Source organism: Pteropus vampyrus, unplaced genomic scaffold, assembly GCF_000151845.1.
Source record: "Pteropus vampyrus isolate Shadow unplaced genomic scaffold, Pvam_2.0 Scaffold272, whole genome shotgun sequence".
NCBI classification, from domain to species: domain Eukaryota; kingdom Metazoa; phylum Chordata; class Mammalia; order Chiroptera; family Pteropodidae; genus Pteropus; species Pteropus vampyrus.
Window position 1 is genome coordinate 421,966 of NW_011889053.1, and position 20,617 is coordinate 442,582.

General features: G+C 41.3%; 1 protein-coding gene across 1 annotated transcript in view; it reads left to right on the forward strand.

The window, feature by feature from the left end:
• ATP8A2 (ATPase phospholipid transporting 8A2) overlaps nt 1-20,617 on the forward strand; it is a 390,044-nt gene continuing 369,427 nt past the window's right edge. The window contains exons 1-7 of the mRNA XM_023520615.1: nt 1-87; nt 4,896-5,061; nt 7,609-7,736; nt 8,534-8,611; nt 10,887-10,975; nt 14,406-14,450; nt 16,257-16,332. Coding sequence (XP_023376383.1) covers nt 82-87; nt 4,896-5,061; nt 7,609-7,736; nt 8,534-8,611; nt 10,887-10,975; nt 14,406-14,450; nt 16,257-16,332 — 588 coding nt within the window. The 5' untranslated portion in view covers nt 1-81. The remainder of the gene's footprint in view (nt 88-4,895; nt 5,062-7,608; nt 7,737-8,533; nt 8,612-10,886; nt 10,976-14,405; nt 14,451-16,256; nt 16,333-20,617) is intronic.

A 20,617-nucleotide genomic window follows, 5' to 3' on the forward strand; every position in this document is an offset into this window, starting at 1 on the left:
ATCTTATTAAGAGGTACACAGCTTAGAAATACTCAGTGGGTCTTTGGCATAGTTGTTTATACTGGACACGACACCAAACTCATGCAGGTAAAACGTTTCTATGCTGAAAAACAATGCTGGTTCTAGTCGTTTTTTTTTTTTTTTCTTTCTGTTTTTATTGCATAGAGTAGAAATGCAGACGTCGCATTTAGGGAACTCAGATTTGTCTGTGAACCTAAATTTATTTTGGTTCTTTAGGTAGTATCTCCTGGAATTCTGTCCTTGTATCAGATATGTGTTACCTCTTACTTAAAATATCAATGGTCTTTGTTTCCCGGATTTTCGGGGGACAGTCAGTCTGACTTATTTTATCTTTTGGACATAAGCAGGAACTTGTTCGTTTCTTTCTTTCTTTCTTTCTTTCTTTCTTTCTTTCTTTCTTTCTTTCTTTCTTTCTTTCTTTTCTTTTCTTTCTCTCTCTCTTTTTTTCTTTTTCTTTCCTTCCTTCCTTCCTCTCTTGCCACTTCTGCTCCTCATCACATTAATCAGGGTTTTACATTAAATTGTCTTATTTAACTGAATTTCAGACAATGTAAAATCAGTGAGTTTTAACTGATGTTTATTCTTCATTCACCAAAAAAAAAAATAATAAGTTAAAATGATTTTGCTCTTTCTCTTTGTTAATGTGTTTTAAATTATTAGTTGCAAATTTGCAGCTGACATCTATATTATGACATATTTTGCCAGATAACTTTCAAATTCCGCAGAAATCAATATCTCTGTGTGTCATTTCTTATAGTTCTTTGGTATCACTTGACATCTCATTTTACTAATGGTCGCTATTAATGAGAACTGGCTTTTCAGCTTGTCTTCCTTTTATATGATTTCAAAATTACATATTTAACTATATTTCCTAATTTAAAAATGTTTAGTGACCCCCGTGCACCAAATCTTGTGCCCAGCCGTATGGAGACAATAGTAAAAGGCCTGATCTTATGCTCTGGGAGCCCCACAGACTACGGAGTAATAGGGACAAGGTCCCTATTATGACAATGTTTTGGGGTGCATACAGAAGGGTCAGCCAAGCCAGGTTTAGGCTATTGACTGGCTAGTTACTAGGAATGATGTTAAGAAGCACGTTTTAGATGTGGGCTTGGAGAAGGGAGGCTCTTATGTTGATCCACTCTTCAAGGTCAAATGATGTAGGAGGAGAGAGTTAAAAACCTACCAGGACAGGTGCGGTGATAGACCCCAGTTTCCACACCAGCTGGGGCATGTAGTGGAGACAGAGGAGGGAGGTGGGGTGGGTTAGAAGGGTCGGGAGACTTACCGAAGGTGAAGAAGATTGTTGAAGTTGCTGAGTGACAGCTTCTCAGTGTGTAGGGTGCTTGTCTTTGGGTTTCTGGGGTGAAGGGACATGGGAGCAGGAAGCTGAAGGTCGAGCCATTAGAAGCTGTTTGATGTTGAGCATTAAGGGCTGAGAGACTAAGGCATTCGATGAGGTTGCTGCTGTGGTTTTGAAGATTGGTTAATGGCAAGGCCGGGCTAGAGACAGGTACCATAGCCCGACTGCTCAAGCCTTCCGGGAACGAGGGGGAGTGCCTGAGAAGTCAGACTTGCTGAGGAAAGAGACAGAATATTGTGTAGCCACATGGCATGAGTTTTACAAGTAGGTTTTTTAACCTGGCATTGGAGGAATAAAATGTCGAAAGTATTACTGGGTCCCATATACGCACTCGGTAGTATTGTCTTCAGATTCCGAGCGAGTCTTCTGCTTGAGGGGGCTTCAGGAAGGAGCATCCTCGCTAGGCAAGGCACGAGGCAGGGGAGCAGCTTCCCAAGGAGGGCGAGGACAGAGGCGTTGGTCTCAGAGTGGTAGGGCCACCCCCGCCAGCCTGGTGTGTTGGAATGGTTACAGAGAGTATGCGTGTGGGAGGGGACCCGCGGCAGCTAAAAAACCTGAGTAGTTGGCAAATGCTGAGAGGCGGTTCTTGGACGGATGAAGATCACTCAGCGTATCTGAGATGCGCCCGGTCCCTCTTCCCACGAGGTCCTCGCCCATTCACAGGCGCGGAGGAGAAAGCTTTAAGTTCGTCGGTTCTGAGAATTCTGTACGCGAAGACTTTATCTTGATGAGTATGTGAGCGCTCTGCTACCTGGTAGGTGCTTTCCGCCTTCCCAAGCCCAGGGCCCCGCCCACTGTCTGACACTTCTGGAGCTCCGCCAAGCACTGATCGCTTCCGTTTTTTTATGAAGTGATGCAGAGATCACAAAGATCTAGCTCCGCTTTGGGCAGGGCCCCAGGACTAGTTTTCAGATTATGTGTATTTCAAACTTAACCACTCTCCACGATTTCCTGGGGCGCTGGTTGTCTTCTTGGGGTGTGATCCTGCATCTCTAGATCATACTTGGATCATATGGCTTTGTGGCTGAGGTGTGAGAGATAACTAAGTTGCACTTAAAATGATCCCATCATCCCTTAGTGAGCAAGGCATACATTAAGTCGCCTCATGGAGTTGATATCCATGAGTGTGATGGGCATTTCTCCTTGCACCTGGACGTGACTGAGCTCTTTGCAAAGGTTATTACACGTTGACTCTTCGAGTACAGAATAATGGGTGGCCCCAGAAACATCTGTGCTAGACTCGCTGTGCCTTTGGGGCTGAAACAACAAGTCCAAAAAACGAGCTTTCAAAAGGATTAACACACAGAGCCGGAAGCCATCCCGTTTGTGAAATAACGTTTTTCATCCGAACTTGTGCATTTCGACCACAGAAAGGAAACACGATCGCCTTAGGCCTTCTCTGCTTTGTTTTTCAAACTCTCACCTCAGTGCCTCCTACTCTTCACGGTTCCCTCGCTTTATGGTCAGTGCAGTTATATGTAGAAATATTTCAATGTCTATCCTTTCTGCTGGTTGATTTAATGGGAAAGAGAGAGATGATCACAGATAATGACAGCGAATCCTTAGTGTCCATGTCCCCTTCCAAGCGCAAACTCAATTATTCCCCCACAATGGCTCTGTGAGGAAGATACTGTTATTTCCATGCTTTAGACGAGGACACTGAGGCCCAGAGGGTCTGAGTAAGTCACCAAAGGTTCACAGCCAGTAAGAGAGAGAGCACTGGGATTCACACCTTGGCAGTCTGGCTCCCGCGTCCGTTTGCCTAACTAGTATTCCACTGACGGCTTTCTGAAGAGGAAATGAAGTGTGTAAAGTTCAGGGCAGATATAAGCTTTCACAGAATCTGACATTTTGGCCTGTTTCTATTAGGGACTCCATTACTCAGAAGTAGCAGTGCTTCCTGAGAATTTAAGAGAACTTACAATGCTGGTCAGAACTTGCCGTTACAAGCTCATCATTGTTAAGTTGAAATGGTCAGCAGATGGGCACAAAAGAGCAGAGCCAGAAGCCCCAAGCTTTGGGCTCGCCTCCCGAGAGCCGATTGTCACCATGACAATGCACACGGTTAGGCCTAACACAGCACGGAGTGGGTCTGCTACAGTTCTGATGGAAGTCGGATATAAAGGGGTGAGGTCTGCCAGCAGGGCAGTGTCCCTTTCTGTAGGACACTGGAGGAGGCTCTAGAGGAGAACCTGTGCCTTGCCTCTCCCAGCCCTCCAGAGGCTGCCCGGATCTTGGCTCACGACCCCCATCCCCCATCTTCAGAGGCAGCGGCATGCATCTCTTTGGCCATCCTTCTGTAGTCACAGCGGTCATTCCCATCGTCCCGTGACTGTAACTGGGGAGGGATCTCTCCTTTTCCTGCTCTTAAGGACCCATGTGATTAAATTGGGTCTATTTGGATAATCCAAGGTAATCTCTCCAAGTCAAGGTCCTTAATTTAATCACACCTGCAAAGTCCCTTTTGCCAGGTAAAGGAACATATTTACAGAGCCCAGGTATTAGGGTAGGGACATCACTGGGGGAGGGGGACCTTGTTCCACCCACCAGTACCATCTTCAGAACATTTTTAATGAAATGACTTCAGGTACATGCCTGTCTAGTGCAAACAGTTCTGTTGGCTTTGCCACTGCAGAGAAGATAGTGTCCCCAGTGTTCCGCCTGGGATGCGGTGGCGATCCTTGAATCTGGCTTTAACGAGTCTTTCTGAACTCGCTTCTAAATGCCGGCCTCTGTTGGAGCAGGGCTGGCTTCCCCAGCAGCAGTGACAGACGCAGCCGGCTAGGCTGCCTCTCTGCTTTCGTCCGCCTTCCCGTTTGCATCCGGTTTGTGGTTTGGGAGTCCCTTCAGGTTTCCACTGGCCACCCGAGCGTCCCCGACTCTTCCCGCTTGTTTTATGTCCGGTTTCGCAAACGAATTCCTTGTCTAGCTATTTATTTTGACACATATTAATGTTCCAGTTTGCATGATAGATGTGTATGTGTTTGTGTATGTCTCTTTTTTTCCCCCCTCAATTAAATTGGAAGCTGCTGTAGGGAAAATGAGTACTTCCAGAAATCTCTTTGTATATTAATTGATGAGCTATGTTATTACTTTGAAGTCTCTCTCTAGATTTTTATGATATAGAATCTTTAAGTTTCTTTTAAATTAGCGACATTCTGATGTCTTTTAAATTAGACTTAAATAATTTAGACTATGTTTTGTTCTAAGAGAATGAAAGTAGCCAATTTTATGCTAAAACGTAATCATAAGTACAGGTCGACTCATGTAGAGTTGAACTGTGTTCTTTAAAAAAAATGGTAGAGCGTGTCTTCTGTCATCTCTATTTAAAACTAGTTGTTGAATCAAGAATGGAGTACACTTTTTAATGTCATTGGTTATTTGGCAAAAATATATATATAGTCTTTTACTTTTCATTTGTTAAGTTTAGGTAACTTATCTCCTTTTCTCCCCACTCCTTGCCCCCAAGTCTGTTCTGTGACCCTCACTGATTTTAAATGTTGTTGCACAGAATTCTACCAAAGCACCTCTCAAGAGGTCGAACGTTGAGAAAGTGACGAACTTGCAGATCCTGGTGCTGTTTGGCATCCTCTTGGTCATGGCCTTGGTGAGCTCAGCGGGGGCCCTGTACTGGAACCAGTCTCAAGGTGGAAAGAACTGGTACATCAATAAGATGGGTAAGTGCTGGAGTAGGTTGCTTGTGCACGTGGGCCAAAACGTTTTTGAAAAAGCCTTCCAAGCACTTCTTATGTGTGGCGGCCATCCTTGTCCGCCCATTGGCTACTTTGTACAATCCAAGCCTTTCAAGGAGAAGTGAAAGATTAGCAGTCATGAGGAAGCAAGGATGGAGATATTGGGATACCACATTGGAGAAACTAGATTCTCAGCAGGTGTTGCAGCTCTGCCTCCGATATCAGGAACACCTTCATCAGCGTACAGAGGCTGTTGCTTTTAATCAGAATGCTTTGGTTAAATGAATCAAAGACATGGAGCTATCAGTAGAAACACTCTTTAGCTTCAGGCAAGAACGCCAGAAAAGATACGCCAAATACGCGGAGCAGATCCAGAAAGTCAACGAAATGTCTGTCCGCCATCCTCCGCCACAGACACATTTTTTTTTATTTGTCCACTTGTTTATTCTGTTCTTAAAAAAAAAAAAAGCAACGAACGGGGGGGCGGGGGAGATAACCCATAAACACTGAACAAGAACCAAGACTCCAAGACTTGAGCGTACTCCCCCTACCCTCAACCTCAGTTCTCCAAAAGATTCCCACCCTCCCAATTTTCCTTTGAACAAGACGCCCGGATCAGCAGCAAAGGAACCTGGGGTAGTCACTGAGATCTTTGAACACCGGGAATGGGAGCAGGGAAAAGTCCAAAAAATAGCACTTCAGAAGAAAAAATAAGGAATGAGGGAGAGGTTAGGGTCTGCAGGACAGAGTTGGGCCATGAGAGGTGGAAGCGGGCCGGTATGGGGGGAGAGCCCTCCTGACGGCCGCTGCCCGCATTCACCAGGATCCCAGAGAGCCCCACAGTTTGTTCTGCAGTCCATTCTCCTATTCCCCAAAGGCTTCACAGGCCTAGCTCCAAGTCCTCTAGCTCCTCCTCCAGTGTCTCCTCCTTGCTAGCTTCTCCAGCTGCTCTTTGCTAGGCTGGCTGATTTCCCCAGCCTGGATCCGCTGCTGCAGCTCTTCCACCTGCCGAAGCTTCCATTTCAGGTTCTTTATCTTCTGGGCCTTCTCAGTGGTGGCAGCTGAGTCAGGCTGGTCAGAGGTAGCCGTAGGGGATGCCCAGGAGCTCTGTGGGACACTGGGGCATATACCAGACTGTGCTCCTGATGGAGAGGCTCAACAGCACGCTGCCAGAGGGCGAGAGGCTGGAGCCCTTTAGCATGAAGCTGGATCAGGACCTCAAGCTGTAGAGCTGCTTCTCCCCTCCTGGCTGTTGTTCTGTGGGGACAGAACTTGCGACCACCCATACCCTGAGAACATTTGAAACTCAAGTCATGTGACGTGACTGGGGCTTGAAGCTGAGTGGAGGGCATGCGAGCCATCCAGCTGGCCTGAGAAATCTGACTTTGCCCTGCCCTACCCCTTTCCTTGATGCTTTCCCCTTTTCATAATGAATCGAATTCATTCTCAGCGATAACTGAAGTTGGAACAGTTGAATTACTAGAAATTCTTTACAGAGCTCTGCATTGGGAATTCTTTTTTATTTTTAGAGTATATATTATCTAGTCTAGCTTGTGGAGTAAAAATATGGAGAGAAGGGGAGGAATATTTTAAGAAGCCCTGTGTCCTTGACGCCTTCATGAAATTTTGCTCAATAGGCTCTCTGGCTTATGGGTTGTAAACATAAAGAACTAATTTAATCAAAAAAAAACAAAAACAAAAACAAAAAAACACTTAGCGTTGTCACTCTCGGAGCTTGGACCTGAGTGCAAAGAGCTTTCCTCTTTTGATGCCCAAAGGACTGGCACCTCTTTTCCCTCTCCTGGTCCTTCCTCCTCTCCGGCCTGCCCTTGACGCTGCTTTGGATTCCATCCCTCAGGGGTCTCGTTCCATCTTTAGGGGTCTTGTTGCATCAAGACGTCCCTTCTCTTATCTTCCATAAATAGGCTCCAGGCTTCTCACCTGCCTCCCTCCCCTGTTCACACTCCCCACCCCTCCCCGCCATTTTACCAATTCTCGGGAGTGTTAGTCAGTACTCATACCTTAACGAGGTTGTAGATATTCCTTATGATCACTTCCAGTACCCGTTCTCTTTTCCGCATCCTTTCTGTTACTCGTCTTCTCTCTGTCCTCTAAATTGGACTGGAGCTTCTATTCTTCCAGATAGTCTTCAGTTGGCAATGTCTTTCCATTAAAAAAAAAAAAAAAAAATCCTGCCCCGCTTTCTGCAATGCCCTCGGAACCCCTCTTTGATAGCCGTACCCTGCTGCGTGGTCACATTGGGGGTCATGCTTGCTCCTGCCTGCTCCCCTCCCCACAGCCTCCCATTAGAAGCCAGCTCTTCATTGGAAGGGATTGGAAATTACTAGCCTTTGTATTCACAATCGTTGCCACGTGGATGCGCAGTAACTATTTTAACTCGAATCTCTAAATGTGTACGCGAGCCAATAGGCTTTTTTTTTTGGTGGACATCTTTTAGAAAAACTCTAAAAATCATAAAGGAAACTCAACGGAGACCAACTAAACTACAGATTTTCCGGTTTTCTTCCACAGACACGAACTCGGAAAATTTTGGGTACAACTTGCTGACGTTCATCATTCTGTACAACAACCTGATTCCCATCAGTTTGCTGGTTACTCTTGAGGTTGTGAAATACACCCAAGCCCTTTTCATAAATTGGGTGAGTATCATGGTGGAGTTGAAAGGTCGAGCTGCCGCAGACACGTCCGCCAGGTTCTCTAATACTCTTTCAGAGCCTTAGCCATTGAATCGCGCTCCCAGAAGAGGGAGGATATAGTTAATTTCTGATTCGGTCATGGGAGGTAAAGGGCCAGAGAACCAGCCAGGGGCGTCTAGGAAGCGTGTCCCTGAGCCAGTGACAGTGACGAGTTACCTAACATCTCAGCTTCCTGGTCTTTGACATGAGGACGACGGCCGTGCCTGTTCAAGGGGTTCTCGTGAGAATTAAGTGAGAAAATGGAGGCCGAATGCTCCACAGATGCTTGTCTTCTGGTGAATGGGGGCGAAATGGCTGCAATTGCCATTCAAACTTTCGAAGTCTAATTAGTGCTGAGGAAAAGTCTCTTAGGTGTCACGGTTTATGAGGTGTCACGGTTCATGGTGACAGTACCCTTGGATTCCACTGTAAGCATGGAAGGGGAATTTTCAAGGAACTGAATCTGTGTATGTGGATTGGGTGCTGTCACGGACATTTTTCCTTGATCTTCCTAACAATCCCGTGAATGAGGCATTAGCTGAGCTCAGAAGTATGAGTTAGGTCATGAAATGATCCTCCTGAAACCAAATCTTCTCCATATAAATACCACGTTTTCTCCCTGTATCACGGTGTTTCTCTATACTAATTGCCACTGTAATTGCACCGTAAAATTAAAACTTAGCATTTCTATTGTCTGTTTTTAATCTAAATGAAGGATTAAAGTAAATATTTTCTGAAGTGCCCCCTCTTTTCGCTCTCAGGACACGGATATGTATTATCTTGGAAATGATACTCCTGCAATGGCCAGGACATCAAACCTGAATGAAGAGCTTGGTCAGGTGAGAGCCTCTGTGGGGACTTTGGTGACTGTGACGTGAGCATGAATGGATCTTATCTCCTGCAACAACTTCAAACAATGGTTAAGACACTCAGATAGTGTACAACCCTACAAAACATTTGGGGGATAATATGAAGGACATGTGTCCATCAGATCTCTTACACGTTCCAGATTTTGTTTCTGAAATGTTCCAGAGAACTATCCACCATCACCCCCAAACCCTAATTGCCTTTACTGAGTTGTGCTTTGCATTGTTTTTGTCTTATGTTGAAATTATTGCAAGGAATAACCTCTTTTGAATGCATTGCAATTAAAAATTACAATTTCATTTTATGCATCTTATTTAAAGCTCCCAAATACCCTATGAAGTGGATGCCGTGTATATATATCAGACTAAATTCACCTCCTCTTTGAACGCCTTTCCAGTTTTCCAGATAAAGTTCATTTATCTCTTTTCTATGTCCCCATAGCAGTCTCTCCATATATAAATCCAGGGAAATAAGAGACATGATAATGACGCATTGTCTGTTTACCTCTTGAGACTTTTGAGCCCATTCAAGGGGGCGGAGGTGCCCGAAATGAGGTCCTTGGCTCTTCTGCACAGTTGTCAGTATGTCATTGTTCTTAGGTGCTAGTGTACTGGACCCAAAACCCCAAAGGATTTAAAATGCTCAAGAAGCCCCCAAGACGAAATCACTCATCCTCGTTGGGCATATGGGGAAAGTTTGCGTGGGGAAGTAGTTTTGAACTGGGAGTTAAGATTCAATAGGCAGAGTGATAGCAAATCTTAATAATTCTTTATCATAAAATTTTCATTTTTTAATATTTTGATTTAATCTTTTAATTGTTAAAAAAAAGAGGCAGAAAGAAACACTGCTTATTAGAAGGCCGATTCTACTGAATTTTTATACCTTTAGACTTACTGCACATATAGCTATATAAAAACTTATTTATAGTTAAAGTATTAATTACCCCTAGTGTACTGATTTTATATTTCTGTGTAATATTTGACTTTTTTAGGAGCGTTAATCATCTTTTTTGAAAAAGATCCTTTTTTACTTAGAGACCTGTTGAGTGCTTCAAAAATAATTTGCAGTGTATTTGCTCGTATTGTATCATTAGGAAAAAAGCACGGAGTAAACAATTCATGTTCTTCATTAACCCGTCTTCTCTGAAGCAGTAAAGCATGGCTTCCCTTTGGGACCCCTGGAATACATCTAGCATCTGGCCACAGTCATGACCCCTCTTTAGAGAACCACCAAGAAACTGGAATTTTACTGGAGACGATTCTCTTAACCGCACCCCGTCACTGTTCTGTGACATAATTTCCCAGAATGTCACACATGGAATGATGTTACACGTCTCCTGGCCAAACCCGTTATTTCGCAGCTGTGGAAATTGAAGCCAAAAAGGGTGAGGTGACTTTTCCAGAGCCCACATGCCTGGAGCCCAGAGCCTGAAACGAACTGTCCCCTCCGAGTTTCTTTCCCCCTCTTTCTGTATCACATTATCCGCCTGCGAGAGCAGAATCCACACAGCACACGTGCCTATGGGAGTCATCACTTCTGCACACGCTTAATCACGTCAGAATGGTTGGCCTGTTGCCTTCATCCAGAAATTTCTCTTTTTACCTCTGTAGATGGACAGAGCTCCCTGTATTCCATCTCTAAAATGTTGTCTCTTGGAAAGTTATTTAATCTGTGGCGGTTCCACGCTGCCTTCGCATGGCCTTCATTTGTGACGGTGATTGAGAAGCTTGGTGTTTGTTCTGTGCCATTGCAGGATATGCCTTCTGAATCCAGCAAGGCGACGGAGTGTGAAAAATACTTCCAAGTTGCCAAAGTCTGGGCTTGTTGCCCTGACACGTTAGACGTTAGAACAATACTGTAGAGATCACGGGAACACCTGAAGAGTGATGTATGTCTTCGAGATGCTTTGCGGCAGAACTGAGTGCTTAGGCGTATCGTCTTTACACAGTGTCTCCGGGGCTGTTACTCAGGCTTCCTTGTGCATTTCCACACAATTGGACTCTCGAATTGGTTCCCGAAAAAGGTTTTCGAGTGGTCTGAGCATTAAATATATTAATTTTATAATAATACATAATTATAATTATTAATACAAGATATGTAATTATAAAATATATTTGGCTTGATTGAAGGAAATTTAACTTCTAAAATTTGTTCAGATTTTGAAAAGCATAGAAGGAAAGATGTCACTTATTGGTCTTTGCATCTTATTACATTTTGGGCAGATGTTTCTTCTGTTTTTTGATTTAGGTAAAATATCTCTTTTCTGACAAAACTGGAACTCTTACATGCAATATCATGAACTTCAAGAAGTGTAGCATTGCTGGAGTAACCTACGGGTGAGTGTGTTTATCCATTATTGAAAATTTGATTTGCGTTCTTTCAATGAAACGATTTATTTTTAGCTCCTTAACCAAATACTTTCTGATATACTTAAAGGATATTTATAAGGGATTTAGATGTGTAATGACTGTTGGATGTGTTTAAAATTTAACGGGTCCCAACTTTGAACAGTTAAAACCTAGTGGGAAATCTCAGGAAATCTATAAATTTATGTTTCTAATCAAATAATTACAAATTTTTTACTCATGTTTTGATCTGAATGCCTGTTCTTTTCTGTTTAATGAGGGATAATTGACATGTAACGTTATATTAGCTTCAAGTACAGAATATAATGATTCGATGCCTGTATATATTGTCAAACGATCACCACAATAAGCCTAGATAATATCCGTCACCATACATAGTTACAAAACTTATTTTTTCTTGTGATGGAACTTTTAAGGTTCACTCTCTTAGCAGCTTTCAAATATGCAATACTGTGTTATATAACTATAGTTACATGCTGTACATTATATCATCGTGACTTATTTATCGTACAATTGGAAATTTGTACCTTTTCAACCTCTTAACCCAATTTGCTCACCACCCCCTGCCTCTGGCAACTGACAATCTGTTCTCTGCATCTGTGAGCTTATGAAATGATATCTCATTATGGTTTTGATTTGGATTTTTTTTCCTGAAAATTAGTGATGTTGAGCATCTTTTCATGTACCTTTTATCATCAGTGTAATGTCTTCTTTGGAACTATATTCAGATCTTCTGCCCATTTTTTAAATTGGATTTTGTTTTGTTTTGTTTTGTTTTTGAGTTGTATGAGTTCCTTATATATTTTGGAGATTAACCCCTTATCAGATATACGATTTGCAAACATTTTCTCCCATTCGGTAGCCTGCCTTTTCATTTTGTTGATTATCTTCTGCTGTGCTGAACTTTTTAGTTTGATGTAGCCCCATTTATTTAATTTTGCTTTTGTTGCTTTTGCTTTTGTCAGATCTAAAAATCATCACCAAGACCGATATCAAGAAGCTTGCCACCTATGTTTTCTTCTAGGAGTTTTATGGTTTCAGGTCTTACATTCAAGTTGTGACCTATTTTGAGTTTTTTTTTTTTTTTTTTTTTATGTGGTGTAAGATAGGGGTCCAGTTTCATTCTTTTACATCTGCCCGTCTGTCCGGTTTTCCCAACACCATTTGTGGAAGAGACTGTCCTTTTCCCCATTGTATATATTCTTGGCTTCTTTGTCATCAACTAATTGATCATGTATGCATGGATTTATTTCTCTCTATTCTGTTCCATCGATCCATGTCTCTGTTTTTTGCCAATAACACACTGTTTTGATTTCTACAACTTTGTAATGTAGTTTGAAATCAGACAGCATGATGCCACCAGCTTTATTCTTTCCCAATATTACTTTAGCAATTCAGTTCTTTTGTGGTTCCATACAAATCAGGATTGTTCTATTTCTGAGAAAAATGCCATTGGAATTTTGATAGGAATTGCATTGAATCCATAGATTGCTTCAGGTAATATGAATATTTTAACAATGTAAATTCTTCCTATTTGTGAACATGGACAATTTTGCAATTTACTTGTGTCTTCTTCAGTTTCCTTCATTAATGTCTTACAGTTTTCAGTGTACAGGTTTTTCACCTCCTTGGTTAAATGTATTTCTAGGTATTTTATTCCTTTTGATTAAATTGTAAACCTGACATTTTCTTAATATCTCTTTCTGATAGTTCAGTATTAGTGTATGGAAATAACTGCAGATTTTTGTATTTGATTTTGTATTCTGCAACTTTACTGAATTTAGTTATTAGTTCTAACAGTTTTTTGGTGAAGTCTTTAGCGTGTTCAGTATGCAATGCCTTTTATTTCTTTTTCTTGCCTAATTGCTCTGGCTAGGACTTCCAGTACTATACTGAAAAAAAAAAAAAAAGATGAGAATGGGTATCTTTTCTTGTTCCTGATCTTAGAAGAAAAGCTTTCACCATCAAGTATGATGTTAGCTGAGGGTTTGTCATATACGGCCTTCATTATGTTGAGATATGTTCCCTGTATACTCACTTTCTTGAGAGTTTTTATCATAAATGGATGTTGAATTTTATCAGATGCTTTTTCTGCAGTTATTGAGATGATCATGTGATTTTTATCCTTCATTTTGTTAATGGGACGTGTCCCATTGGTTGATTTGCCGATGTTGAACTATTCTTGCATCCCTGGAATAAATTTTACTTGATCATGGTGTATGATCCTTTTAATGTATTACTGAATTTGATTTGTTAATATTTTATTTGTGAATTTGACTCGTGAATATTTTATTGAGAATTTTTGTTGAGGATCCGTGTTCATCAAGGATATTGGCCTGTAATTTTCTTTCTTGTGGTGTCCTTGTCTGGTTTTGGTATTAGGGTAATGCTGGCTGCATAAAATGAATTTGGAAGTATTCTCCTACTTTTGGAAGAGTTTGAGGAGGATTGGTGTTAAATTTTCTTTGAATGTTTGGGAGAATTCACCAGTGAAGCTGTCTGGTCCTGGACTTTTGCTTGTTGGGAGGTTTTTTGATTACTGATTTAATCTCTTTACCAGTAATGGGTCTGTTCAGGTTACCTGTTTCTTAATGATTCAATCTTGGTTGTGTTTCTAGGAATGTGTTCCTTTCTTCTAAGTTGTCTAATTCGTTGGTGCAGAATTGTTCACAGTAGTCCCATATGATCCTTTGTGTATGTCTGGTATCAGCGGTAATGTCTTCTCTTTCATTTCTGATTTCGGGTTCTCTCTCTTCTCTTTTTTTCTTGGTAAGTCTAGCTAAAAGTTTGTCAATTTTGTCTTTTCAGACCACCGGCTCTGATCTTTTCATTGATCTTTTTCTAAGATCAGTTGCATTGATCTTTTCTATTGTTCTTTTTAGTCTCTTTTATTTATTTCCACTCTGATCTTTATTTCCTTCCTTCTACCAACTTAGGGCTTTATTTATTCTTCTTTTTCTAGTTCTTTGGTGTGTAAAGTTAGGTTATTTGAGATTTTTCTTGTCTTTTAATGTGTAGGCATTTCTCACTGAGATGTCCCTCTCAGAACTACTTTTGCTGCATCCTATAAATTTTGGGTTGTTGTATTTCCATTTTTTTTTTTTTTTTTGCCTCACAGTATTTTTTTCTTTTGATTTATTTTTTGAGCCGTTGGTTGTTCAGTAATGTGTCGTTTAATCTCCACATATTGGTGAATTTTCCGGTGTTCTTCTTGTAACTGATTTCTAGGTTCATATCATCGTGCTCAGAAAATATGCTTGATATGATTTCAGTCTTCTTAAATTTGTTAAGACTTGTTTGTGGGCTATTGTGTGATCTATTCTGGAGAATGTTCCATGTGTGAACACCTGTCTTTTGATCACCATTTCGTGACCACGCTGTTTTCTTCTCTCTCTGTCAGTCATTTCCCAGAACTGGCAAGAGAGCCATCCTCCGATGATTTCTGGTAAGTAGATTCTAGCACTTCTTGACACTTTAGTGGGAAAGACTGTGGAACAATTTTGTATTGTCACTTCTCACCTGAATATTTTGTAAATAAAAGTTGCATATTTATCATTTCAAGGGAGGAAACTGCATAAAATTTAAACGCGAATATGATTTTCTAAGGCCAGTGAGTCTACAGGGCTTTAACAAAAAATAGTGAGCTGTTGGTTCAATATTTCCCAATTCTTAGCATGACGCCTTCAAAGTTGTGACATACATGTTGTGTAGCATGTGTGTGAACATTGGCGTACAATTCTTTCGGGTAGGTATGTAAACGTGGGAATGCTGGGTCATGTGTTATTCTGTGTTTAACTTTCTGAGGAACCAGCCGACTGTTTTTCACAGCAGCTCTACCACTTTCCCATTCCTGCCAGTAATGCACAATTTTTCCACACCCTCAAGCCATTTGTTAATTAATTTTTAAAAATATAATAGCCATCCCAATGAGTATGAAGTGGTATCTCGTTGTGGTTCTGATTTACATTTTTCTTAGGACTGGTGGTGTTGTCTGCTCATGTTTTAAGATTTATACACTAACAAAACGGTTTAGTAGGGCTATGTTACACGTGTAGTGGGGACAGGGTGCTTGGTGTCTGACGTGCTTCTCTGTGGGGTGGTCAGTCAGGGCCGACCATTTTATTAGAGGATCTCCAGATGGCAGTGTCTGTGGGTCTTGTCTGTGAGCTGATCAGTCGTCTTCTCACAAGAAGAACACTTCCGTTTTCTGCCAAGGGCTGTGAATGTGGCTGTGGTTGTTATGGGACCTGAGGGGAGGCAGAGGGTTGGTGATCGTAGCTTTCAGCATATATAAGATTTCACTTAAAACTCCTGTCTTGGGAGGATGCCTACCCTGCTCACCGTGTGCCTGGTGTCCCTGGGTCCAAGGTTACTGTGTTTTATCCTCTTCAGAGGACAAACCTTCTACTTTTTTTCTGGGTGCAGAAGGTTCAGTCACCTGGCTGTGTGGGATGGGGCAGGCTCTTGCAGGCTGACCCTTTCCTCAGGTGCGTTTGGGACCCGTCCTCTTTTCTACCTTCCCCTTACCTCACAGGTACCTCACACTGCTGTGTCTCAGTTTTCACAAGGTCCTCCTGGGGCACCAGCTTGCATTTCGGCATTTCACTTTGCAAGCTACTGGTGTCTGTTTTCTCTGCTGCACTAAACTCTGGTATCTACTCAGAGTTCAGACTGACATCTGCTGTGCTATTGTCTCTTCTTCAGGTGTTGTTCTGAAGAAAGGCTTTCAAGAAGGAGTGGAGATACATGAATATACTTAACTCTTCACATTTTCTTCAGGGTGATTGTACACAGCCATAATATCAAGTTTCCTTTCTCCTTCCTTCCTTCCTTCCTTCCTTCTCTCTCCTATGCCTGAGCCCTGGCCATAAATGATCGCATAGCTACAATACAGTAGTTCCTCTATTTTACCTGTTTTGTGCAGGTTTTCTAGGAAGATTTTCCTGATAGAAGTTACACAGAGACCAACTAAAACGAGCAAGTCACGATGTTGATCTCTGCGTCTGTTTCTTCTCCTTGTCCTTGTGACTATGTTGTTGGTCATAATAACTTATAAAATATTTTATAGTAAGGTTAAAGATTTCCTGTCTTAAGGTTTGAAATAATATGCAATACTCCAGATGTTTAAAAGTTTAATATAAATCTATAGGTTTTTTGGATGTGGTTCTTCTTGAAGACAGATTCTTACTAGGTTTGAGTTATCTTAAAGGAACTTTTGAACTGAATAAATATTTTCTGTTCTCTCTGACAGCCGGATGTCTTGTCCCCCTAGTGATTCATGTGACTTTGATGATCCCAGGCTCTTGAAGAACATAGAGGATCATCACGTAAGGCTACCATTTGCTTCTAGGACATTAAATAGTGTATGGTGCACTTTTATCTATGTAAGTGGGTAGAATCTTGAAAGTTGCAATTTTGGAGGCTGGGAGAGAGACGTTGTCTCACTTTTACAGTGTTAGCACCTTAGAGATGTGATCTTAAAGAAATGCTTTGTGGTTAACACTTTCCATAAGTTAATATAAAGCTGAACTATATATGTGGTGAAGTTATAAAGTAGCACATTAAGACAAGTCCTGCCGTACAATTCTCATTTTAACATTTCAGATTTCTGTTGCTTTCTACATAAGATTTCTGCAGTACTGTTTCTTCAGAGTTGTGAGTCTAAGAGGTCATGTATTTTGAAAAATGATTGCGATGTCCTTTGACTAGGATCATTTAGGAAACAAAAGTGAAGTATAACAACATGTAACGTTTATAGCATCCTACTATGTGCCAAACATTTGACATGCATTTCCTTTAGCACTTGTGTCATGCCAGAGAGGTTATTGCATGGAAAGATCGACGTGGCCAAGAGTTAACCTAGCAAACAAACGTAGAAACGAGACTCGTATCTTAAGTCTATTTGGTTCTTAACTATTGTAACAAAGCAGGATTAACTGCTACATCGCATAAATCCATGTTTTAAAGAGCATCCTCTGAAAAATACCAACTTAGAAAAGTATTCGAGATCAAGCATCTCACCACCACTTTAGTTTATATAAACTAGATGTAATATTATTAATTTTCTTTCTGAAAAGCATTTTAGTTTTAAAATTAGGTAAACTTGAACAAAATTAAAACCTTTTTTTTTTTTTAGTAAATTATGGTTAAGAGCGAGATATGTTTAAAACTTTCTCCGAGTTTTCAGCAAGGCAGTTTCCTTTTCTCGTTAGCACCCGTTAGTTAATGGTAAAACCTTCCCAACAGTTGTTCTCAAATGTGAGTGTGAGTGGCACCCATGTCCGCAGTCTGGGGTGCTGGCATTCTGCTTCCACCCTAGTGATGCTGACGAAGTGGTCACAGACTGCGCTGAGGCTGTCAAGGTCACAGACGTCGATGCGGTCCTTTCTTGGATTTTGACCTTAGAGGTAGATCCGGCCTCTAGCCTAGAGGTTCTCGAAGCAGAAGAATGGCGTTTGAGAAGAAGCTTCTCTGGAGGAACGTAGTTTTGATCAAGGATGTCAGAGAAACAGGTGCACTGTGGGGCCTCGCTTTCTGAAAGAGAACTCGGGTTTTCTCGAGTCGTATTTAGGTTGAAGGTAGTCACGAAGGGGGTTGACCAAATGTGTCCGTTCAAGCTGGGATGGTGAATGGGAAAGGAGAACGTGGAAGGATGACAGAGAGGCTTAGGAAATTGACCTTAGGCTAGTTTCGGAGAGTTTGTTTTCCTAGCATAGATCGACAGGTGAAAACGCAGCAGAGGAAGCGTTTTCAGTGTTGAGCGTGGTACAGTGTTGGCAGCAAACTACTGGATCCCTGTTTAAATGAGAGACTCTTTTATTCATTCATTTAGCAATCAGTTTAAGGGCCTAGTTTCTGTCATACACTCTGCTAGGTCCTGGGGGAAGAGGTGAATAAAAAAACACACAACGGATTTCTATTAATTGGAGAAATAGACATGTAAAATCGGTAAGAGCCATCGCATACTTTTGCATCATAGGACTAGGCATGACGTGACTCCCCGGAAAAGCAGTTTTGTTTTGTGTAGACAGAGGAGTTCGGTCCCTCTGCTGGGTGTTCTGGCGGCCAGAACTGTTGAGCTGTGGGCAGCATGGCCGCTCGCACTGAACAGTGTTTTCACGGGCCTCCATGTGGGCTGGCACAGAGGACCCAGAGGCCCGGGCAAATTGTCCTTGGAAGAAGAGAGGCTTCGGAGGCCCCTGCCCTGGCTGCTGCTGTGATCCCAGCGTTTGGACACTCGAGATACTTGGCTCAGTTCATTTGCGTACGTGTACAGACGTCATCTTCGAAGCTGAACCCGCATCTGAACGAGTTGCATGTTGGAGGGGGTTTTTGACCATCGATCGATCACATGCTCTCAAGCCTGTCCTCTCTCGACATCTGAGTGGAGACCGGGCCTGGATGAGGATCCCCTAATGAGCGTCTCTTGTCCCATGGTTGGCGGCGTGCTTTTTTGAAGAAACTTGTTAGAGAAGTTAATGAACTCCTTTTTCCTTCCTCGCTCTCCTCCTCACCTTCGCCTCTCCCGAGCCAAATCTCCTTTTGTAGCGAGAAGATCCATGAGAGAAGGGGCAGACACAGCCCTGACGAAAAGGGAGTGAAAAGGAAGGCCTTACGTAGGGAGATTATCAATGAAAACACGAGGATTTTTTAAAGGGTGTTTTAATAATCTGGATACTCACCGTTCATTAAATGCTTAATGAGGCCATAGATTAGGAATTTATTTTCTGGTTTTTAGTAAAAGCATACTTGCCCTATCTTGAGCGTTTTGTTGTTGTTGTTGTTGTTGTTGTTGTTGTTGTTGTTGTTGTTTAAAAAAGATTTCCTGGATCCTTGAAGCCTTCTGAGGTCTGCTTCATCCTGGTTACTGCATTGATTAAGCCCTTTGATGCTTCGCATCTATTTCAACTAGAAATAATAAAGGCTGTAGGTGCCAATGTTTTTCTTTGAGAAGGTGTGGGATTGGATTAAATGTACTCAATGGATGTTTTTAAACATTTTAAATACAGAGCCTGTTAGATCACTTGGTTATTTTGCCAAAATATGGTTGAAGAGAGGGAAGAAGCATTTTAGGATTTTAGCCTATAGATATATCCCACATTCTTATCTAAATTGTCTTGGGACCATTGATTAAAATTAAAGCATTTGAACCAGGAAGATCCTTACCTTACAGTCCAAGAAGGTACTCACATCTGCTACAGAATTTGTTTTTCCTGGGTCATCATTGCTGATTTTCTGGGTCCTTCAGGACTGCGTTTTAGCTTTGTGTGGGCTGAAGGCCAAGATGGAATTTGCCTCTTAGAGAATCAACTATGGAAAATTTCAAGGAATAATTCATGTGGTCCCTTAACTATATTGCTAATCAGTGACTCCTTATTTGTGGGACAATTTCTCAAAGATTTGCCAAGAAAGAATAAACTTTCTTTTGAATCGTTATGCCCAGGGCTTTTGAGCTTGAGTCTTCAAGAAGAAATTGTTTGTATATGTATATTATTTATATACTCTGCAGCTGCTAATTGGAATGCAAGACGATTTTCTGCTATTTTTTACGTACATCAAGTAAATCGAAAATACTCATTTTTAATATAGAAAGCATTTTGTGCAGGTCAAAATCTGTTAACTGAAGGACAAATATTGAATGATTTGGCTTATATGACCTACCTAGAATAGAGACAGAGAAGAATAAAGGTGAATAGGGATTAGGGGCAAGGGAGAATGGAGTGTTACTGTTTGATGGATACAGTGTTTTGGGGGAAGATGAAAAAGATTTGGGTATAGATTATGGCGATAGGCACACAGCATTGTGAATGTATTTAATGCCACTGAATTGTACACTTACAGATGGCTAAAATGGTAAATATTATATGCATATTTTCTATAATTTTTTATAGAAATCTATATCTAAAATATATATCTAAATATGTATCTAAAAAGATATATATATACACATATATGTACATGTGTATATATGTGCGTGTGTGTGTGTGTATGTGTGTGTGTATAGACACATACACACACACCTACATATATTCTCCAATAAACAGTCAGTTCTTGGAAGTTATAAAATGTTTTTCTTCTTGAAAGTTACAGAAAAATGTTTATTTTCAAATAGGGAGCACTTGTCTAAATATATTAAAATCATCTTATCCATAGGCTTCAAATTAAGTTCGTCGCCTTCTCCTCGTTGAATATCAAGTTAAGCAGAGATCCAAAGGTGGATTAATTTTGTCTTAGGGATACTTTTTGATCTTTAAGAATTTTGTCTGGCCTACCACTCAAGGTAGAAATTTAACTCGAGTGTGTATGCAATCTTTTATGACCCTCAAAACATTTCACTGTTAAGTACATTTATTTGCCATAAAACCAAAGCCGCTCTTTTGTGTCATTTCATCATGGGACAAGCTGATGCGCAGAACTCGCTAGTTCTCAGATGCAGAAGGCCGATGACAAGCAGCCATGTGAACGGTTGTGATCTGCTTCCAATTAATTGCTCTTAACACATGAACAGGTCAGATGAGAAACGAAAAATGTTTAAAATGTTAGTCACTGTTCATTCATGACTAAACAAACAAACAAAAAAAAGAGAAAAGAACTAACTCCACAACTAACTCC